At 38.5% G+C, this 24,166-nt stretch overlaps 1 protein-coding gene and 1 long non-coding RNA gene across 49 annotated transcripts in view; one reads left to right on the plus strand and one right to left on the minus strand.

Moving 5' to 3' along the window:
• KCNN2 (potassium calcium-activated channel subfamily N member 2) overlaps nt 1-24,166 on the plus strand; it is a 712,042-nt gene that overhangs the window by 686,214 nt on the left and 1,662 nt on the right. For 45 of the 47 annotated variants that reach the window (XR_014838553.1, XR_014838556.1, XR_014838554.1 and 42 more), the window contains 3 exons: nt 6,210-6,320; nt 15,451-15,578; nt 21,860-21,929. Coding sequence is in view for 40 of the 47 variants with exons in the window: in XM_085014292.1 (XP_084870418.1) it covers nt 6,210-6,320; nt 15,451-15,578; nt 21,860-21,929 (309 nt within the window). In the remaining 7 variants the exon portion in view is untranslated. Of the gene's footprint in view, nt 1-6,209; nt 6,538-8,230; nt 8,520-15,450; nt 15,579-21,859; nt 21,930-24,166 lie in introns of those variants that run through there. The other 2 variants (XR_014838552.1, XR_014838551.1) reach the window with 1 other exon arrangement.
• LOC110259442 (uncharacterized) overlaps nt 17,613-24,166 on the minus strand; it is a 425,304-nt gene continuing 418,750 nt past the window's right edge. Inside the window, exons 6-8 of one of the 2 annotated variants that reach the window (XR_014838573.1) lie at nt 20,559-23,319; nt 19,430-19,573; nt 17,613-18,018 (exon numbers count right to left, since the gene is read on the minus strand). This is a non-coding gene — a long non-coding RNA (uncharacterized LOC110259442). Of the gene's footprint in view, nt 18,019-19,429; nt 19,574-20,061; nt 23,320-24,166 lie in introns of those variants that run through there. The other variant, XR_014838571.1, reaches the window with a different exon arrangement.

A 24,166-nucleotide genomic window follows, 5' to 3' on the forward strand; every position in this document is an offset into this window, starting at 1 on the left:
TGGCATTATTTCATTCTTCTTATGGTTGAGTGATATTCCGCTGTATATATGTACCACATCTCTGTATCATTTCCTCTGCTGGTGGACATTTAGGTTGCTTCCATATCTTGGCTATTGTAAATAGTGGTACAGTGAACACTGGGGTGCATGTATCTTTTCAAAATATGGATTTCTCTGGATATCTGCCTGGGAGTGGGATTGCTAAATCATATATTAGTTCTATACTTAATATTTGAAGGAACCTACATACTGTTTTCCATAGTGGCTGCACCAGTTTACATTCAACTCCATCATTGCAGGAGGATTCCCTTTTCCTCCCTTTTTCTCCAGCAATTATTGTTTGTAGACTTTTTGATGATGGTCATTCAGACTGGTGTGAGGTGATACCTCACTGTAGTTTTGATTTGCATTTCTCTAATAGTCATGTTGAGTATCTTTTGATGTGATTTTTGGCCATCTGTCCGTCTTCTTTGAAGAAATGTCTATTTAGATATTCTGCCCATTTTTTGATTGGTTTATTCTTTTTGATATAAAGTTTCATGAAATGTTTGTATATTATGGAGATTAATCCCTTGTTCATCACTTTGCAAAGATTTTCTCCCATTCTTTGGGTTGTCTTTCTGTTGTTTTTTTTTTTTATGGTTTTCTTTGCTATGCAAAAGCTTTTAAGTTTAATTAGGTCCCATTTTTTTAATTTTTGTTTTTATTTTCATTACTCTAGAAAGTGGATCCAAAAAGATATTGCTTGATTTATGTCAAAGAGAGTTGTACTTATGATTTTCTCTAAGAGTTTTTATTGTATCTGGCTTTCCATTTAGGTCTTAAAAATCCATCTTGAGTTTATTTTTATGTATGGTGTTAGAAATTTTGAATTTCCTGTTTTTTCATGTAACTCTCCAGTTTTCCCAGCACCGCTCATTATTCTTGCCTCGTTTGTTGTAATTGGTTGACCATAGGTGCCTGGGTTTATGTCTGGGCTTTCTTTCCTGTTCCACTGATATATATTTCTGTTTTTATGTCAGTACCGTACTGTTTTGATGACTGTTGCTTTGCAGTATAAAATCAAAAAGCCTGATTCCTCCAGCTCCATTTTTCTTTTTCAGGATTGCTTTGGCTGCTAGAGGTTTTTTGTGTCTCCATACAAATTTTCCATTTTTTTTGTCCTAGTTGTGTTAAATATATCATTGGTAATTTAAGAGGAATTGTACTGAATCTGTAGATTGCCTTGGATAATATAGTCACTTTGACAAAAGTGATTATTCCAATCCAAGAATGTAGTATGTCTTTCCAACTGATTGTATCATCTTTGATCTCCTTCTTCAGTGTCTTAAGAGTTTTCAGAGTACAGGTCTTTTGCCTTCTTAGGTAGGTTTATTCTTGGGTATTTTATTCTTTTTGATGTGATGGTAAATAGGATTGTTTCCTTAATTTCTCTTTCTAAACTTTTGTTGTAGTGTATAGGAATGCAAGATATTTCTGTGTATTAATTTTGTAGGCAGATGCCTTTTTTTAATAAGGAAAGAATCAGCACATTTCCCCAGTGCGCTATTAAATGAATTTCCTTTTTCCATAAGCTTGTATATTAAGTTATTAAAACTTGGTCCCAAAGTGGTTTTTCAAAATGATTCTTAGAAGTTATTTGTAGGTTCAGCAACACTAGGTCACTTCTCTGAATTTTTCAAACACTATGTGATAAATGATCTTGGGGAACCAACATGGCTTTCAATGTGTGAGCTATATTAGAGAAGAAAACAGTGGAGAAAAGCAATTTAATTTGGCAGCATCTAAAACTCTGCAAGGGTTGGGATTCATCTATAGCTTATGCTTTCTGATTGTCATTTGTTCACTTTGAGCTGACATCATGAGCATGAATACTTATCTTTTCTAAGAACAAGGTCTGTCTCTTCCCTCTCCCTCTCGCAACGTCTAACGTGTTAGAAGAAAAGATGATAAACTAGCCAAGGAAAACCTGAATCTTTGATTTTAATATACCAGCTTCAAAAACATAGTGGTTTTTTAAATTTATGTTTTAGTTGTCTGAGAATCTCAAAGTGGCAGGGTAATTAGTTGCTTAGCTTCTTCTTAATAACATAAATGAAATGGGGAAAAAGTAACCAGGATACAATTTTTTTCTGACTTTGGTGAAAGGACTATGACTCATCTTGTTAAAGGCATGCAGGGATCTTAATTTCAGAGAGTAACATATGTTACTCCCAACTGTTTCCATATCTATTGTGATCATGACAAGATTTACAGAAAATGTTGTAAAAGCATATGTACTTTCATTCTTATTCACTTTATGAAGCAGAATGTCCAGGAAATAGACACTGAGTGGACAATAACATCATGCCATTATTTAAGGTACTATAATCATAATTGATGTGTTGGAAGAACTTGAACCTAGAAAGCTTTCAGAGGAGCCAGCTTCCTTTTGCCCAACTCTAAAAGGTTTTTTTTAAGTTACTTTTTTGAAACCTGATTCTATACATATCAAAACCTCTTATGATTTATTAAGAACCTAAGGAGGTCTAAGAGTTACATATGAAGTAGAGAATGTGCATTTGAACAAGAAGTTTCTAAGTGGCTCTTGGGGTGCAATTTAAAGGGGACAGTTGGAATAATGGAATAAGGGAGACCGGCAATAGTTTCACTAATTAATTCATTGTCAAATTCACTTGCTTCTCTGGCTTGCAGCAGAGGTGCTCACTTCAATACACAAGACTTCTGGTGAGCTAGAAAATATTCAGCAAGAAATGGGCCAGCAGTGGAGGAAAAATAGAGCTCAAGAAGAAACACAAATAAAAATTGACTTCCAAAGGCTCTTGATACCAGTGATTTTCCACTCCTGTAGGGATTTTGATTTCTTTCCAGAAGAATCTCAGCAGTGGCCTGCTGCCAGGGGAGAACAATATTCAGTTCATAGTGCCAACTGCCACTCATAGCTATCTCTCCAGGGATAGAAAACCCCTCAGAGTTCTACATCCAGTGCTTATTAAAAAGTCATCGCTGCTCTTGATTTTCCTGTAGCTCACTGATTGAGGAGTACCTGGGAGCTACACATGCAACAGGTGATCCTTGCTTGTCAAGCAAATGCTCTCACACAGTGAGCAGGTACATATGGCTCCCCTGAGTGGCCACTGGTTTCTTCCACTGATTCAGACTATCCTCTCATCAGTATACTGTTAGACTTTGTGGCAGATGTTTGAAAAGTCAACAAAATAGGTGCAGAGGCTTCCAAAGGCCATTCTTTTCCTTCATTGGTATCCAGCTCTAAAATCACTTGCTGTCATTGTCTACACAGGGCACAAAACACCGAGGTAGCTATCACACAGCCCAGGCATTTCTAACCCTGTCCTCTCTATGCTCTGCCTTTTTATGCTCCTCGTTGATCATTTCCTGAATGCCTTCGTAAGTAAGGGGAATGACCCTGATAAGAACATTAACCTTGTGTTTAAAATAGAAAGTAGTTTTTGTAGTTTGCCATTTTCTTTCCACACCCTCTTTCACTTAAAGCAGTGACTCTGTGTTGGAATCACATAGAGAGCTTTAAAAGATTCTAGTCCACAGTCAAGTTGAAGAATGACGGATTTAAAAGTTGCACCAGTTATAAAATAGGAAAAAATGTTTTGCCTTATTTTGGTAACTAACCATATTGCTCAATTTTTAAACATTCATAGTTTGACAGTTTATCATAGAAGAAAAGCTGAATTTGTTTTGCTTTGAAATACAGTTCGCCATATTGTCTCATGGATATGGAAATGACCACAAATGAGAATACATGTGATCTTACATCTAGATAATGGTATTATGAGATAAGGTGAGGTATGGGAAATATATCTATGCTAGTCCAAGTACATAAATGAATTATCATTTAATGCTGCCTTAGTTGCCTCATCTCTGAAATCAGAAAGTTAAACCAGATAGGTTTTATATACCATTTGGCCTCTTTCTCTGATTAGGTAATCAGCATCACTTCTTTTCTATGGTTACTGACTTCGCCATAGAGCGAGGTAGAATAAGATATTTAAACCCTCTGGAAATACTTTATTTAAACAGTATTGGAGTTCCCACTATGGTGCAGTGGGTTAAGAACCCAACTACAGCAAGCTCAGATCCCTGAAGAAGTGTGGGTTGGATCCCTGGCCCTTTGCAGTAGATTAAAGGATATGGCATTGATGCACCTGCAGCAAAGCTCCAGACCCTGGCCTGGAAACTTCCATTATGCTGCAGGTGAAGCCAATAAATGAATAACATTATTGGCTCATTAATAAGGTCACATCTCTATGATTGTAATTATCACATTGTGGCAAGTGTATTTACTTTCTCCATGCAAGAGCTCTTTGAGACCCAAAATTCCTTCTTTGGTTAGTAAATGAATGGCTAATTACATTTATTAATTCAAATAACAATGATTTTCTAATTAACTATATAAGTATGAATTATGAAAAAAATCATTTTCCTAGGCTGAATTTTTTTAAGTTAATAAAAATATGTAAAAGTTGTTAGATGTTTTCTTAAACTACAAGCTGTTGTCATTTTTTAAATGCATAAGCATATGTTTGTATAAGTAATATGTTCATGCTAGAAAATGTGTATTGCACAAGAAAGCATAAAAAAACAAAATTAGTTACCAGTATTCCAACCACTGAGAAAGACACTCTTTTCATACTTGGGCTTAGTTCCTTCCTTCCCAAATATGAATCCTTTTTAAATTAAAAAATAAAATTAGGAGCAAGTAACATCCACAAGTTTCTAACTTGCTGTTTAAATATTATACTGTCTTTAATATTATAGTAATAAAATTTTAATACATTCCTAATAATTATGGTTATAGATGGGCTTTAAGTAATAACCAATCCCTCAAAATTAGATATTTAAGATGTAGACCATATTTTTAAGGTGCAGAGTTGCTATTATATCTAGTGATTCTTAGACATCTTAGTAATAAGGAAAACCAGTTTACCTTGTGGGTATTTGAGACTCTCTTGGACGGTTACCCAGTGAGCATCCTACCATCTTAGTGAACATAAAGGGGATGCTATAAACATTAGTTTACAAGGATTTCAGTCTGCTGAAAGAACCCCGAGTATTATAACCTCCCACTGTGTGTGCCTCTCTTCTGTGGGTTACACCTGTGTCCTGCAGCTCATTGTCTACCAAGGGAGCTGGCATTCTCAACTCTGTGGGCCTCTCAGAGGTGAGATTCTGTCAGGAGATCTGGACTTCCCTGAGCCCCAGAGGTAGGTCAGGTGGCCCTTGTTGGCCTCTCCCTACCAGCCTATTGGCTGTGCCCAGAGTCATTGGGGTGTCTATGGCAGCAGGACCTCGCCTGGGCCTGCCTGTAGGTGCCCCAACCTTGCCTTCAGACACTGCACATAATCACTGGTCTTTGAACCAAGAAGAGTCCATACCTCACAGCTTGGAACGTATGCACCTTGGTCATGGGACAGGAGGGCTTTAACCTCTGGGGTGCCACACAGGGTCAAACATCCCTTCCTAAGGGATCTGCACAGTAGCCTATAATTCACAAAAGGACCATGTGGACATTTTCAAAATAAAGGTAGCCCATGCCTTTCTTCATGCTGGTAAATTAGAACAGTAAGATGGTTTCCCCTGACCTTCAGCCCTTCACCTATCTCTGTTGTCCAGGTTCAAATCACTGTGATCTTTCTGTGATCCTTTCCGTTCCGGCATGGAATAGTTCTAACTTGTGCAAATACTGCACCCCTTTCTATTCCTGGTATTTCACAGGTGATTGTGCCAAAGACCCGACAGTCTGACCTTGAGAGAAGATTATGGAACATTATTTTTTAGGAATAATTCTTATTTCCTCTCTCTACAATTATGCTAATTCATTCATCATTTGCTCCTGTTATACATATATAACTGATTAGCTCTGTCTTTAAGATGTCCAAAAATTCAATGTTTTTTTTTTTACCATTTCTTTATGATTAAAATGTGTTTGATACAAATATCATGTTTTAGTTCTTAAAATACGTTAACTTAGTTGTTTAATCTCAGACTAAAGCTTTGTCGCCTATGCTTATTGGCCATGCATTTTCTGTCGTCCGTATGGAAGACACTGATTATGCTTAATACAATTTTTGTTTTAATCTCCAGATGCTTACATACTTGGTGAAAAACATTTTTAACTTGTTTGAGTCCAAAAATAATAACCCTTGGGGGTTCTCTTCTCTCCCGGCTTTCAGGGTGCTGGTTGCACAGCCCTGGTGGTAGCTGTAGTGGCAAGGAAACTAGAACTTACCAAAGCAGAAAAGCACGTGCACAACTTCATGATGGATACTCAGCTGACGAAAAGAGTAAGTCACCCCTCTATTTCCAAAAGGAATATTATGGTATTTTCTTGCAATGTTGGGCAATAATAGTTTTTACTTTGACCTCTGAAGCTGAACTGACATGGTTTAAAGCTAAGGAATTCTTGAAATTAATTTTTTTTTTTTTGTCTTTTTACCTTTTCTAGGGCCACTTCCCACGGCATATGGAGGTTCCCAGGCTAGTAGTCAAATCGGAGCTGTAGCCACAGACCTACGCCAGAGCCACAGCAGTGTGGGATCTGAGCCACATCTGCGACCTACACCACAGCTCACGGCAACGCCGGATCCATAACGCACTGAGCGAGAACAGGGATTGAACCCTCAACCTCATGGTTCCTAGTCGGATTCATTAACCCCTGCGCCACGATGGGAACTCCTGAAATTAATTTTTTTATCACAGTTTGAGAAAAAACTAGTCTTCCTAATTTATGACAATCAGGAAGTAATAGGACAACCTTGGTATTTACTCAAGGATAAAAACAGAGTGTATAAATCTAAAATAGGCCTACTTAACATTGAAATTTGCAGTATACAAGAAGAGACCAATATGGACCAAGTAGGAAAGAACATACTGTCAGTGCGTTACAAAAATTTTATGGGAAGGTGATTCAACCGATAGTTTACTGAGCTGGTATGAGACAGTCACTGTTCTGAAGGCTGGGTTTGCAAAGCCAAATAAGAAACCTCCATCACATCACCTTTTAGGACCCCAGGGTAGAGGCAAAGAAATGATGAAAATGGTATGCCATCTGGATGGGAGCAGACAGTAATCACAGTGTTTAGAGAGCACACACTTTGTGGCAGCTGCCGCTCTAAGCATGCCACCTGTGTAAACACAATGCAGCCTTATAACTTTATGAGGGAAAAAAATCTACCCATTTTACAGAGGTGGATGCCAAAACACAAAAGGTAGGTAACTTGCCCCAAGTCTTTGCATCATGGGAGAAAGCCATCTAGAAAGAAAAAGACTTTCTGTCACACTACATTTTTAGCCGCTCTTCATCATCGCTTGAGATACCAAAATAACAAGGTCAAAAATAACTAAAAATTACAGCAGGGTCATCTTGCTATATAACCACTCCCCAAGGTGGTGGGACCCAATGGAGGTGTCACTGAAATAACAAAATACATTGTCATTTGGTAACTTTGCCCATCAAATATGTCAAGCATATTTCTGATTTTAGTGTTTTTACTCACTCTTGATAACTTTTATACAGACAACTAAAACTATGTTTGAGTTAGAATACCTCCTAATCCATCAGTCATCTCAATGCACACATTTGCTTATATGGACAACATTTATGAAATGGAAATGTGAGTCCCAGTGATCTTGCTCATTTTTATGTCTTACCTATCAGACACTGTTGTGAGACTTCATTGACGATAGTAGGTCCACGTGTGTTCTAGAGGACAGAGACACTCAGTTTCCACCATGCTTTTGGCCTGGATTTACCATTCTGGAATATCTTCCGTTGTATCGTTCTCTCTAAATTTATTCTCCAAATCATAAACATTACTAAATGTTACAGAAATGCATATGGAGAGTGGAGGACTGGGGTTCTTCTCACTTGCAAAGATACCCAGTAGATTATTAGTCTACCTCTAATCCAAAATTGTCATGTGTGTTTTGTATATTCTCATTGTGTGCTTGATTGGATGAGTTCTATACTGTACAATTTGTGTTTAAGGATCAGAAGTTGTACAATATCAAAAGAACCCTTCCCTAAAGTTCCTCGTATAACCCAAATAGTTTTATCATCAAGATTGTACATTACAGGAGTTCTCATTGTGGCACAGAGGAAACGAAACCAACAAGTATCCATGAGGATGTGGGTTTGATCCCTGATCTCCCTCATTGGTTTGGGGATTCGGCATTGCTGGGAGCTGTGGTGTAGGTCGCAGATGAGGCTCGGATCTTGCATTGCTATGGCTGTGGTGTAGGCTGTTAACTGTAGCTCCAATTCAGCCCTTATCCTGACACCCTCCATATGCCACAGGTGCAGCCCTAAAAAGCCAAAAAAAAAAAAATATTGTACATTATAATTTTCACAGGAATTAAGTTAATGTCATACTTAATGTTATACTTAAGATATTATGCAGGGAAAATACCTTAAAACACCATAGAGTCCAGATATGTGCATGTAAATCTTTTCAATAGTTTAAAAAAATACCAAAAAAAAAAAACCACTATGACAGAATCTAAATAATCAAAATTTAAGAAACCGTAATAGCATGTTTAGGCACATTTCCCCATGTTTTCATTAGCAAGTATTTAGTTTTGTTTTGAGAAGGAAATAAGTAATTTCTTTATGTTTGCTTTGGAATGTTTGATATTCCATATCCTTATTATTGAAACATTTTAAGAGTCAGAAAAGGTAGGTGCTTTGATTTAAGAATCTACAGTTTAACACTGCTATATACTGCCTTTGATGAGAATTTATATAGGAATCACAGAAGTCTCCCAGTTTCATTTAGGAGACACTCCAGGTTGATTTTATACTTTAGTGGAGGGTCTCTCACCTTGGGAACGATTGACCTTTTGAGCTGGATTTTGCTGTGCAGTCTGTTCCTTTGCATTGTGGAATGTTCATGAGCATCCTTGGCCTCCAGTCACTAAATGCTAGATGCCAGTAGCGCTTCCCTCTATTTGCAGGGGGAAAAAAAAAAATTGCCTCTAGACATTGCCACATGTTTCCTAAAGGGACCGAACCACCCACAGTGAGAACAACTGCTTAGCTTATTATTCCCCAAGGATTTGGAGACCAGGACTAACCCTCTTAACATATCCTTGGAGCATCCTGAATCTATTGTCATCTCCTTCTTCCTGGGAATAACATATTCATTTAACAAAAATATACAGTGTACCAAATATAGACAGAATTCTGAGTTAACTGCTATATTCCAGGACTCAGAAAATTTTAAGCTTTTATCATGCTCTTCCTTCAGCAAATCAGGTGAAGGTTCTATTTTTCTTCCTTCTTGGCAGATAAATGCCCTTGTGCCCTTGCTCATGGGAAATACAGATTCAGGATCTAGATCCATGGATCTAGATGACCTTCCTTTAGTTTTTATGAATAGGATTCATTTTCCCCAAATGACCACATTTTCTGATATTACTGCTTTTCTGTTCCTAGTTCTGCTGTATATTTGGTCAACTCCCTATAGGTAATGTTAAATTATGAGTCAGAGTGTAGAAATCTTTTTCAGTAAGAAGTACTGTTCTATTTCAAAATTCACATTCTCCATAATGCTTATGATTTAATCATTCTGTTCGCTCACTATTATTTCTTCAAAGTATACCTACTTTGCAGTGTTTCTTGTGACCAGAGCCTCACGTCGGTCTGCGAAAGACACTTGAGCCAGCTTGCTGGCAGATCTATTTTTACAGGCAAAATGTCACTAAGGACAAGAACAAATGTTAAAATGGCATTAGAGTCAAACATAAATTTGACTCTATTTATGACACCCATTCTATTATTATACACGATACAATATATGAAAATAATAGCCTTTTTATGGTACTCTCTGCATTATTTTATACGAACTTATCAATTAATGAGTGTCATTTACTTGGAATTGATTCTTGGTTATTTATGGAATTTTTAAGTGGACCCATTTATAATTTTAAGTTTTTAAATGAAAAATCTAAAATACTGAATGATCATTTATGATTTATTTCCAGAAGAATAACCAAGAGTAAACAAGGACCAAAAAGCCATACATAGATACTAAGATGACAGATTAAAAATACAAGTTCACAGGTGTGGTTTATTGCTAGAGAAGAATACAACTGTCCCCTTAAATACTACATCAAAATTCTTTTTTTTTTTTTTTTTTTTTTTTGTCTTTTTGCTATTTCTTGGGCCGCTCCCACGGCACATGGAGGTTCCCAGGCTAGGGGTCCAATTGGAGCTATAGCCAGCGGCCTACGCCACAGCCACAGCAACGCGGGATCCGAGCCGCGTCTGCGACCTACACCACAGCTCACGGCAACGCCAGATCGTTAACCCACTGAGCAAGGGCAGGGACCGAACCGGCAACCTCATAGTTCCTATTCGGATTCGTTAACCACTGCACCACGACGGGAACTCCCTACATCAAAATTCTAATGGTCAACAGGGGTTATGATCACAAACATTCTGAAATCCGAATGTGACTCTAAAGAAAATGCATATGAATGTGAAAAGATAGATTTTTCCCCCCCTGGAAGAAATGTAACATTCCAAGCCTTCCATTGTGTATTTTCACTGAATTGAACAATTTCCACGAAAATTCAGGCACCAGGTACAAATTTGGAGGAACAATTTTACACATAAATCATTTCTCTGTAGTACATTAACTGCACAAAATACCACGGTTGAAAGCAGAACACACAGTTCACTGGGAACTGGCCTTAATGAAGGATTGTCTGATATAATTCCAAGAGTTTACATGACACGCTGAAATTCAAAAATGGCCAATAGGTCCATGTACCTAAAATAATCTAATGATTTCAAAGCAAAAGCATATTAGCAATAACTTTTCAGTGGGTTAGTAAGACAGGGCCAGGTATTTAAAGATTTGTAGCATATCACCTTATGGAGACAATGGGCTTACCATGCTAAAACTTTTGCAAATACAGTATTAGTACTATCGATTCAGGTCTGAACCAAGAGGCAGTCTTGGAGTTTGGCCCTCTGGCTGCTTTCATTTTGAAAAGAAACTTGAAAACAAGCAATTCTGAGAAGCCAGACATAATTTTTAAAGTTGCTAGGTGGACCATGAAGGATAATTATACATATTAAAGCCCACTGTGGGTGTTTCCAATCCTGTTAAGAATTCTCAATAAGATCCAGAATAAGAACACTATTATGTAGTCATACAATTTTGTTTCTTGCTTATTATATCTTAATAAACAAACAAATCCTAGAGGCTTGATTGTGTGTAGTTTTTACATCATGCTTGGCTGTGTATCCCAATAGGTTACAGCATAAATGCATGGAGCCTTTGGCCTTGCCCTGTTCCGATCACCCCGCCCTACGTACCTGGTCTAAAGGAGAACAGGGCTGGTGAGAAACATGAGCACATTCATCCTCACTGCTGTAGGGGTACTGAGAGCAGAGGGTGGCCACTCAGCCGCACAGGCTTGCAAACCTTGTCTTTGTCCCGGGCATCTTAGAGGCATTGCCCACAGCATATGGGGCAACATTCTACCATAATTATCAGAATGAGAGGCATAAATCTCTCCAGCTTCTTCAGTCAGAGATGCTCTTCCTTCCCCTTAAACTTGGGAAAAAATGTATTGCACTAAATGAAGCCTCTCAAAGGACAGCAAGAGGGAGAAAAAGACAAATATAAGTTGAAAACAAAAGTAGTAAAAAGCAAAAGAAATCTATAAACAAAGTAGCCTCTTACATGTGTCCTATAGGGTTGAACAAAGCAAATAATTCAGTTAAAAGTCAAATAGCTTTAAGTGCTTTTGTGATGTATAAAGTATTATTTTATTTGAAAGTATATTTTACCTTACTATGTAGGGCTTTAGTATGTCATAATCACTTATGAGTCACAACATATTCTATGTTCTTTTACCTATGAAAGTGGGTTGAAGGCATCTGGTGACTATTACTACTTTAAATAGTATGAACTGCTTATGCAGTCTTTGTTTCTCAAATTATTACTAAAATATCTAATTGTTAATATGCCTTTCAAAACTTTTCTAAGATTTTGATTAGAGTTAGGCACTAACAAATATTCTTCTTTTCCTTTTCCCCTGTGTGAGTGTGTGTACCAGTGGAAGAGATGGAGGAAGGGAAGGTTCCAGTTAGGAAAAGGACCCATCCCCCCCCCCCATTTTACTTGCCTGCCTTATTTTTTGAAGTATAGGAAATTAATTGTCAGTAGAATTGTTACAGCAAGTTTTTGAGGGATATCTGTGAATCCCTCATCCCAAATCTCATGATGTCTAGCAGGTGGTAGCGACTCAGTAAGTGGAAATGCACTGACCCATTTAGACCCTTGGTCTCATCTTTGAATGTCTTTAACCTTCTTATCAGGAGGGTCCTTTGGTTGATAAATATGCATCTAGGGTTCATGATTAAAAGGTTTTATGATGCAAATTATATGTACTGTGGTGCCAAATTTAACATCATAGACAGTTATTTAGTACCAGCTTATGCCCAAAGCATTGATCTAGGGAGACACAGTGATTTAGTGGCATGACCTCTCAGAGTTTGTAAATGCCCTGGAGAGGGGAGCAGAGGCCTCCAGGGTTACAGCATTACATGACTGTAGGGCAGAGTTCTTAACTGAGTAAACTTTCATCACATGATCAGAAATGCATAGACCTACCTCTCTTCTCCACATTTTCCTATAAGTTTGAATATCCCTTTTGCCCCCCAATCTTCATCCTTCAAACCTGTCAAACACTGAGGTGTTTCCACCCTGCTTCCTATCTTCTGTTCCCTTTCAATCCTATGGAGAACCTGGAAAAAAACTATTATTAATGGAGGATAAATTTTTCTCCCCTTGGATATATTGTTTTGCTGGCTGCTATATTGAAAAGGAGTAGTTAAATATGCTGCTTTAAGAGATTTATTCCTGTGTTTGAAAGGGAGTTAGAAAGGGGATGTTTCACCATAAATGCCTATATTTCACAGTTTTTAAAAGCAGCTGTAGAGATTTCATTTTCAAATGAGGAATCACTTTTCATTTTCAGCCTGTCAAGAAGTGACAGAAGTGTTGAATGAATTGAAATCCTGCAATGTAAGATCTCGTGGGGGGGGGAGGGGAGCATTGTCCATCCCACTGAATTCTGAAATTCAGGTTCACAAATCCCATCCAGGCATTCCCCCACCATGCTGAAAATATTCTTTGTCTTCAATTTGTTTGTTCTTTGTCTATGAGAATCCGAACCAAAGTCAGTTGCTGTATTCTGTTCCAAACACTGCTATATTCAACTGCTGTGTTCTTGTCCTACCACTTCTAACCTACTTTTCTAGCTATCTCGCCAGTCTGTGTTTCTAGGTTCTTCCTCCGTGTCTTGGAGTGATAAAACTAGGGAGGAAAGATCTGCCAGGGCCCAAACCGGTCTTCTCAGTGCTGAGATTTCCAGCAACCAGCCCCTCTCCTTGCTAGCAGGGAAGGATCTGTCCCCATTCCAGGTAGTGCTGGCCAGTCACTTCCCACTCCTCTCTTTAAAAGCAAGGTCCTAAAATCTCACCACCTTACATTGCATCCAATTCCTTACCTTTGAAGAGGAGTCTTCCTCTGCAAGGAAGAGAACTGTGTTTCCACAAGAATAAAGAGCCAAGAATTAACTGGAACACCTTTTAACTTTACTGTGGATGGTGGCATGTTACTTACATACAATAAAGTTTCTCAGCGTCCCACGTTGCAGACATTTTCTGTTGGTTTGAGAATGTTCTCCATCCAGAGTCTAATGACTATCCAGAAAAAGTCACCACTAAAAAGCAGTCTTAAGGAAGGAGTCACTTCCTTAAAATGGGTTCTAGCAATATAATTTCACTCAAAAAGAAAATGTTTCAGCACCATGGAAAAGATTCACCATCAGGAATGCTTAACCTAATGCTAATGCTTTCTCTGCTAAAGTAAAAAAATATATATATATATAGATAGATAGATAGATACATATATACATACATACATACATACTTGGACCATAGTTTGGGTAAATTCTAATATTCTTCCTTATTGTAAATTGAAGTGCTATAAAGGACTTAAACCATAATTCTCTCCAACCTTCTTACATTAGAGAAAACTAAAGTCCTACAAAACTAAAGTCCTACAAAATGAGCTTGTCTCCTTGACCTGACTTGGTTAGTCCAAAATCAAGAATTTAGAAGCCCTTTCCGAAGCCCAGTTCATTGTCTGTCTTCCTCACCACACTGCCTTTCTTTAAAAAGTTGTCTTCCTCCAACTAGCCCCCCATTAGCCTGCAGCTCTCCTTGTGAAACACCTTTTATCCATCACTTGGAAGAGTTAAATGGACCAGCTTCTCAGAATAAGTAACCAACATTGAGCACAAAGTGAAAGGTCTGGGTCATGTCACCAAGGAAGAGGCTTTACCAACTTCCAGGGATTTTTGAAGACTTCAATCAAGAAAGCAAGTGATAGAATATCACTAGGAAGTAGTCACACCTTCCATCAGCTGAAGCAGGTCTTGGCAGTGTTATCATAATGCTTTCATCCTTTAGCTTTGTCCCATGTGAAATGCAATGTATCTACATCACCAACAGAATCGTGACAACACAGACTCTTCGTCAGATGATTAAAGTGAGCTAACAAGCATGCAGTTTGCTAAGTCACTCTGGGAGGCTGGGCGACTGGGTCTCCTTGTACAGTCAGCGGTGGAAACATGCCCTTCCTCTAGAGCTCAGCCAGAAATGCCAAGCAAACTTGCAAAGGACAAGATTAACCTTGGCCTTCTGGCATTTTGCCTTTCTCCAGGGAAATGAAGAATGTGGAGAGAACAAGTGTAATACAAAGTGAAGAAAGATGTACCTCTTCGTTAAAAAAAAATGTGGTTGAATGAAGGCTTCTCATGGGGAAGAATAGAAGTTAGCCCCAAAAGAGATAGAAAGCTCTTAATATTTCTTTTTTTTGAAATTATATCTATGCTTTATACACACATACAAACATAATGGCAAAAACAAGGTAATACCTTGAGAGTATGGTTCAAAGAGAATCTTCAGGCAAAAACATAATGGAAAAGTCTCTTATACAAATGCATAATTCTACAGAATCATAGGAAACGCTATTGCCCTAAGGGATCTAAAAGGCTACAGGATATAATCACACATTGTCTCACGGGTAACAAGAGTTCGTATCAGTCTACAGTGGTTTTATTGTTTTATTTTCGTTAAAATCTTGGTGTATTCCTCTTGTCTTGTTTTTCACGTGTGCATTTCAAAACATGGAAATATTCTGTTCCCAGACAGATATAGGTACTTTTTAAAAGGAACAGATTCAAGGAAAAAAAAAATGTTTGAGAAATAGTTACTGAACAGAACTAGAGCTTACTCACCATGATCATTGGGGTGAAGAGTATGATCCCCAGGCAAGTTGCAAAGGCTTCTGCTCTGGAATTTATCAGCTGCTGTGTTTGTTTTCTTAACAGGTGAAAAATGCAGCTGCCAATGTACTCAGGGAAACATGGCTAATTTACAAAAATACAAAGCTAGTGAAAAAGATAGATCATGCAAAAGTCAGAAAACATCAACGGAAATTCTTACAAGCTATTCATCAGTAAGTACCATTCTTTACTGTCATCCTGCATGTGCAGCTCTGGGTTTTAATTCTTGCACCTGGTTATTCTTCTTTCATGAGGGAAGGAAAAAGAAAGCATATCATGTTGGTTCCCAGAAGACATTATTTTGCATTTTAATAATTCCCTAAATGAAATACTGAGAAAAATTGTCAGTTCCTTTTACAATTAAAAATCATTTATTATTGGGAGAATAGCTATGTAATATATTATTAAAATGTTTAGTCAGTTTCTTTTTTTTCAGATGGAAGCAATAATTTCAGTTAAAATTCTGTTTCTTAATTTATTCATTCATATAGTTTGCTCTAAGGTGTTTAGTTTGTATCTACTGCAAAATCTTGAAAGAAATTTAACATTTTATGCTCTACCTGGATTTTTTTAATATGCAGCCGAGCATCCTTATATGACGGTAGTACATACAATCGATTTAATACTTGAGTTTCTAACTTAATTTTTAATGAAGATTTGGGAAGTTTTCTATACGCTACACGTTCATTTTTAGATTTTAGAGTTTCTAGAGGGCTTGTACTCGTTTTTTCATTATTTTGACTTTATCCAGGCCACCATTTTTCAATTTAAGTACTTCATGATATTTTATTGTTATGCCATATAACCATCATGGACTTTTAAAGCATAAATCTCTATCTAGTAAGTTGCAATGATAATTTGAAAGCACCAGGTCTTTCTCCCCCAGGCTGGCAGCATCCTTACCGTAAGTACATCATGTGGGTGTCAGTTATGATGTCCTGCAGGCTTGCTCTTCATGTCATTTGCATATGGGGAAGGGCAGATACATCACATGTGTGGGTCAGAAAAGTGGCTTTTCTCAACGCAGCCTACCAGCATAATCATGGAAAGGTGGGTCAATACCAGGTATCCTGATTAAAGACTAAGATGTGTCTTCTCAGAGCTAATTAGCACAGCAGTCAGGAAGCTCTTGAGGCTGAAGTTTTAAATTTACATATTTAGGTAACTGATAGGTATATTACACTAACATTCTGTGGGAAATCACCAAGCATTCATCATCTACTGCCCATCCACTGCCCATCCACTGCCCTTTTTCACTTGCCCATCCACTGCCCTTTTTCAATAGGTATCACTGAAAATGGGGAATATGTCTATACTTATGGACACATATGTACTTGATGGAAATTGCTGCCTTAATTAGTGCAGATAAAATCCAAGTACTCTGAGCTCTAACATGGAATGAGACAATGCACATAGGGTAGAGTAGCTGGTCTTCATTGCTACTCTGAGCTATTCATCCATGCTCTTTGTCTTGATACCACCAACACCAAAGTGACATCATTTCTCCTTTAGCTCTGTGACTTGACAAAAAAACTGTGCATTTTCTCCAAAGTAAGGACAAGAGTTTTTAAAGATAATACTCTTTCAAAATCTGGGAAAGCATAAAATGGAAAAACACAGAGAGGAACGTTGCAAGTGGGTGTGGCTCACAAGTGGGACTCTCTCCCTGGAGCTCAGAGCTACTTTTAACCAGGGACCACCACTAGGACCACTTGCCTCCATATGCTTGATCACTTGACATTTAGACCTACGAGAGTGAATCTCCTGAGAGATGCTAAGCATTCACCACTCACTCAAGGGTCAGCTGGCCCAGCTTTCCTGGTACAGTGGTGGTCACTGCAGCACCCCTCAAACAATACAACACAGTAACCCAAAATTCATGCCAGAGGGACATGGGGTATGCTGCGGAGAAATCATCCTGTGTACTTTGAATGTTTTGATAGTAACCTATATTGTTCAGATCAATTAAAAGAAAACTTACCTTTGTGGGTCTGAGAAGATGTGCTGTCCCAGGGTGGAAAGTGGGTGAGATGACATGGAGGTGGGCGAGTAGATCGGTCTTTGAGTTGTGCAACCACACACCCCATTTCCTCTGGGACTGTATTTGTGTCCCTTGCTGTTAGTGTAACTTACCTACTCGATATGTAATGAAATGTGACTTGCCTTTGATACTGTTGCTAATTTTTCGTACAACAAAATAAAAAATGCTTTGACAATTTTTCTTATATAAGTCTGTAGCCAGGAGTAAATGGTGGGTAGGCATATATTTACATTGTCATTGAACTTTTAAGTTCAGAATACATTCACAGTCAAGAGCTTGGGGGACAGCGTCAAAATTTTTTCAACTTTGCTATAGGCTTGAAAAGTTTTATGATAAAATGTTAGAAAAAAAGTCTTTGGGGAATCTAGGGGTAAAAACTGTCCTAAAAGCTGTGGGCGTATTTGCTGCAAGGCGTGCTGACCTGATCTGAAGGGTTTCACAGTGTAGAATACAGGGCTCTTTCGCATGTTGCTTTGGGGTAGAATACAGAGGAAACTCGTGCTTCTTCTGCTTCTTTCAAACATTTCTCATTCTGTTTCTTCTGTAGCCATGTGTGCTTCTAAGCAGATGAGCTATGAGCAACCCAAAAATGTTCCAAATTGTTTTACACCTTAGTTTCGGGGCTACTGGGTTTTCTTTGAGGGGGGAGGGTACTTATACTTTGTGTAAAGTATTTGGGCTGGGTGTGGCTACATTATTCTGAATATGCATAATTATCTTTCATTTGAACTTAGTAAAGCCATACAAGAAAGCACATAGGGCTCGATTCCTCAGGGCAAGGCCTTCAACACCCACGGTTCAGGTGCAGTGAGACCATCAGCCTTGTCTTCCAGTGAAATCAGACCTTCCTTGCCAGTTGAGGAAAAATGTACAAATGCATTTGATAGAGCTCTCCTGGCCTCTCCTCTCCTCTGATGTGTCCTGAGAGCTTTTTCAGTAGCTCTCCCCCCTTCTACTGGCCTCCTCTATGTCAACTCTCCTTTTCTTTTCCAAGCCTCGTAGCCTCTCTCCGGGACACATGGCCTTTCTAGTCTCCAATGGATGCCTACCTCTCCAGGCTTGTGTCCTCTTTTCAGGAATGCATCTGCCTCCGGGAATCATCACTTAGTGCCATGAAGCATTCTGTTTCCAAAACCTCTCCCACTTTTTCTGGTATCAACTTTACCTTTAAAGTTTCTCCTTCATCAGTCTCAATTAGAGACCCATCAACAAACATGAACTTGTCTCAGAACCAAGAAACCCAGTCAACATAATTTCTATAACAGAGAGGGTTAAATTACCTACCTTTTAGAAAACCAGGCTTTTCAATAGCCCCAACTTGGAAAAGATGTACTCCCCCCCCCCAAATTATAATCCTACTATCAGGAATATTATCCTTTTAACTATATATCCTCTTCATACTAGACAAAAATGTCTCCTTTTGTTTACTGGAACATTGTATATCCAAGAGGCCAAGATGACTTTATCCTAAAGTTCTTCCTTCCAAACTCTAGTTCTGGAGGAAGCCGTGTGCTTTCGGATGGGGAAGCATAGTAGCAATGCAGAAGGATAACAATGGAATAGCATTTCTCTCTGATCAAGATGCCAAAATCCTGCAGAATCTTAACAGGATCTTCAAGCTAATGAATCGAGCCCCCTGTGCACAACTGAACGCCACTCTGTGTTATTTTGTTCCAGAATATTTTACAGTTTCTTTTCTTTTGTTTTGTCTTTTTATTTCAACAAAATGAAAATAGAGCTCGGAAGTAAGTTGTGTGAGCTGCTCCTTTCAACATTCGCAGAATTTTCTACCGGCTGCATGCACCCAAGCAGATCCTTTATTTGTGAATTTTAGTAGTCTGATTGCTGCTATGGAAATGTGATCCAAAATCATGATATTTTCCTGTGATAAGTGAAGTTCACAAGGAAGAAATCAACATACGTTTCTTATTCTTCTTTTGTTGCGGGGGAGGCGGGGAAGTAAAATACACATCTGCATGTTACCTTTTATTCTGGCAGCTGCAGCTTAAGTAGGCTTTTTTCTACCAGTTCTCCTACTGGACAGGCAATCTGAGCAGCAACAAGGCAAGATGATTTAAGTTCGAGGAGCTGAAGGTATTCCAATCAAATAGGGCTTCTCTATGTCAGCTTTCCAGATAAGTGGAAAATAAAATGGGCAAAATTCTACTGTCAGAAGCATAATAGCGGCAATCCAAAAGAAGTAAATTAGGCTTCGTTGTTTCAAAGAGGAAGTACCACCACATGAAAGGAACAGCACCAGCCCTTCCACTGGGCTTGCAGAGCTCAGGACTTCTTTTTCTGCCCTCACAAGTTCCGGGAGGCTTCCAATCTGGTATCCCCACACTTCAGTCATTCATATGCCAACTATACTATTAATTAAATTTGAAAAGAAAGCTTGATATACATCCCTGTCATCAGTGAATTAAAAATACATAACACCCCCTCACTGAGAGGTAAAGGTAACATGGGCTGATAATTGAAACAATGACAGTGAATTCTAGCCACACACTGTCACCTGCAGAAAGCTCTGAGCTGAGACCCTGCTCCCTCTTTTTTAAAAACAGGGGGCAAGCAGGTGTGCATGGATAAAAACAGGATCGGACTAGCCTGAGACATTTTTCTTATAATGGGAGAGAATTAAAGAGAATAACTCTATTTTAGTATTATTTAATGTCTTGTTTGAGTATCACTGAGTCATCTACAAATACTCCACTGGTATAAACCCAGCACCCCAGAAATAATGGCCTAATCTCACCCTCTTCTTTTTGTACATGAGGAAACTGAAGGTCACATTAGGGCCAAGGAGGACTGAATCCATCTCTGACATCATTATTCTCTCTAGTACTTTTCTCTACGATCACCCACACATGTTTAAAGTTGGTTTGCTTGGGTGGGTGGGGAGTTGTTTTTCAAAGGCACACATCAAAAAGTGTAACCCTTATAAGTGCTTAGAGAAACATTTCTCAGCAACATATTAGATTTAAATGTATGTTTGTAAATTTCTTTTAGATGAAAACATATTCCTTCTCCATAACGGCATAAAAAGGAGCCCGTGAACTTAGTTCCAAGTCTTCTAATAGAGAAACACATACTCACAATCACAAGTTCTAACCTTAAACTGTTTCAGATTGTTAAAGATCGTGTTGTAAGCAGGTGTCAGTTCAACTCTTGCTGGCAGGAGGAACGGTCTCTTCCGTGTGGAGCAGATTTGGTGACATATTGGAGATCCACATTTCAGAAAAAAAAAAATCACTGAGCATCGGGAACATGTGTTACAAAAATCTCCCTGGCAGTAAAATCTTGCCCTGTGAATTTTGTATCCCTTCTAGCTAAGTACCTTTTATTTAAGTTGGGAAATAATCAAGAGTACTCTCTCCAACATTAAAACTAGCCTTTGTAAAACAATTCATCATCTAATAAGGTTAGCACGGATTTTTCACAAAGTAGCTCAGAGAGACCTGCTTCTGTTTTGGAGCATGGCTTTGACTTGTTGGCTTAAAGGACAATAAACCACTTTTCTTGTGTTGGAAAAAAAATACTAATTTCTTGGTACATAGCAAGGACTGAATAAATATTTCTTACAATTTTACTGAAAATAAGCAATAGTAAGTACTCATTCATAATAAAAAAAAAAACAGTGGCTTCTTGACTGTCAATCAGATATACACATGATATGTAAAAGTTTCTAAAAGTAACTTTACAAGTAGAGATCCCATCTGTCAGACTTTAATTGCCCTGTGACTTTTCTCTACAATAAAAATTAAGGGAAATTTTGCCAAGGAGATGGTCTGGCTTCCCTTCCCATTCAGTGGCAGTTGAAGGTAAAAGTAATGTCAAATGCAATGAAGAATAAGAGGATGTGTTTTGAGTTATCTTGCTGCTGGTCGAATAAAAGTTTTATTTTTGCAAATGAGAATCTCACTTATCACTGTGTTCCATCAGGTTCAAATACCTAACCCAATCCATTTCAGACTAAACAGGGCTAACACCTGTATCTAGTCACGTAGGCATAGGAAGGTGCTCACTGCTCCAGCATTGATGAAAGTCTAGTTGCTTTGCATATTTCTTCCTATGTCTATTTGTCATGATACTGGGGCTTTAAGGAATGTTTTGGCTTTTCTCATATGGTTAAATCCTTATGAGCCTTTTTCAATTCAACGTTAACTCCCTGGTAAATAGTTGTCCTAAGGACACCTCATCTGTTTCTCTCTCTCTCCCTTCCTTTTTGCGGTGTTGGGGAAGCATGCTTCTCATTGTACCAGAAACATAACCAGTTTGGACTTTACCCCCAAATATTCAAGGCATTATCCATGCAGTTATTTGCTCTTGTCAATTTTGTGCATGCTCTTTGGAAGGCTTATGATAGTCATAGAAAAAGAAGGAACCCTTCTGACTTCAGATTCTGTCTTTTAGATTAAGAAGTGTAAAAATGGAGCAGAGGAAACTGAATGACCAAGCAAATACCTTGGTGGACCTGGCAAAGGTAAGTTTGGGGTCGCAAGCCTTGCGATTGCCTCTGGTGGAACTAAGCACTGCACACAAACCACTAATGCCTCAGGAGGAGGCCTCCCAAACTTTTTTTTTTTTTCCCCATTTTAGGGCTACATCTGTGGCAGATGGAATTTCCCAGGCTAGGAGTCAAATCAGAGCTGTAAGCTGCCAGCGTACACTGCAGCCACAGCAATGGAGGATCTGAGCCTCATCTGCCACCTACACCAAGCTCACACCAATGCTGGATCCTTAACCCATTGAGAGAGACCAGGGATTGAACTACGTCCTCATGGATGCTAGCTGGGTTTGTTTCTGCTGAACCATTATGGGAACTCCTCTAAACTTATTTAACAAATCAAACCAATGAGCCATGATGACAGATGGCCTTGCTTATAAGAATTTTTCCAAAACTCTTACTTAATACGTTCTTGCCCTGCATACATTGTTCAAGTTTGTTGTAAAAGCTTTCCTACTTGTGGTGATTTGAAAGTTCAATAAGAAACCTAAGTGGATTATGAAGCAATACCTAAGTGGATTTGTGTATGTAGTTCAGCCTCACGCCTAAGAGAGCAGAACCACATCCTGGGTTTTTACTAAATAGGCTAAATAGGACCCATCCATTAAAATTACTTTTTTTTATATTTTTTGCACAAACTTCGAAGAATATCAAGTTGAACTGTTTTAAGTACAATAAATTATATCTTAAAATGAGAGTTGTCTTTCCAAAAAAAGCAATCACTTTTTATAACTTATGGTTCTTTCTCCATTATTTAAGTCATGCCGCTTTTTCTAAAAGTATATTAAGAGTCCCCGATTCTATCACACTTATGTGTTTTATCTGCTTTATTTTCGTTTGTTGCTCTCAAGTAAACTCCACTTTCAAAATATGAATATTTGTCAAGAATGACATGGCCTTTTCCAGCATTAATTCTAAAGGAGGCATTAGAAGAGCGTTTAAGTGTTTAACACAAGCGCATTAAAAGAGGCTATTCTCAGTTGAACCTGGATGTTCTACTATTTGTTTGATATATCCAGCTATGTCCTTTAAAAGCCTCCAGTATAGTCTATAAAAATTACTCCTAGTTGTCCTAGCCCCATGATATAACACACTTAATTACCTCCACTTTAATGTAAAGCCTACTATCTACTGTGTGTTTAATAACACATACTACACAAATACGTGGAAGATGAATATTTGCTGTCTTATAAATGATGATAAGTGAAGTATTTAACAACTTACCCCAGGGAGTGCATACATCATTCATTGAAGCCGGGCAGCCACATACCTGAGGCCTGAAGATGTGCTCAGTACTTACACACACACACACAGATTTCCCTGGGACACGTCATGAACAAAGATGGGGTAGGTTCTTGCATCACTCCTAGATCAAATGATAAAATTAAATTGGGTATTTTTATGAATAAAACAGACCACTTGAAAAAATATAAAATATGTCATTTTACTCTACAGAATATAGTATATATATTACATATATTTTTATATAATAGATATACTCTTGAGGTAAAGCTATATATCTATGAAGATATACTCTTGAGGTAAAGCTATATATCTATGAGGCAGGGTGCTGGTTTTTTTTTTTAATTATTTTATTGCTATACTCAGTATTATGACTGCAGGACTGCCCATGCCGTGAGGATTCAGTCTTTTCTGAATGAATGGATGTTGCTCATACTGTCTCAAGACTGTGTGGTAAAAACAAAGTTGACGCACTCTGTCCTTGTGGCCAGACTCAAACAAGGTGCCGGTGTCCTGAAGAGCCACTCCCTTAATCACTTCATTTATCATCATTAAGAGGTTGTTAAGCCGGATAGGCACAGAGATTGTAGAGGGAAATAAGCTAGAAGGAGGGAGGCTTAGCCAAAGGAGTATGAGAATTGGGAAAGGCTATGCTGGGCTAAGGTTAATGTCTCCATCTTTCCCTTTTTTTCAGCGGCATATGGAGGTTCCTAGGCTAGGGGTCCAATTGGAGATACAGCTGCCAGCCCAAGCCACAGCCATAGCAACACCAGATCTGAGCCGCATCTGTGACCTACAACCACAGCTCATGGCAACGCCAGATCCTTAACCTACTGAGCGAGGCCAGGGATCAAACCCACAGCCTCATGGTTCCTAGTCAGATTCGTTTCCTCTGTGCCATGATGGGAACCCCCATCCTTCCCTTCTTGACCATCCTCCTCCTCCTGTGGCTCTGAGCTGATCAGCCCTGA

Source organism: Sus scrofa, chromosome 2, assembly GCF_054392235.1.
Source record: "Sus scrofa isolate SSC_HxYL_T2T_F1_AM1 chromosome 2, Sscrofa_HxYL_maternal_Yorkshire_Landrace_v2.0, whole genome shotgun sequence".
Taxonomy (NCBI): domain Eukaryota; kingdom Metazoa; phylum Chordata; class Mammalia; order Artiodactyla; family Suidae; genus Sus; species Sus scrofa.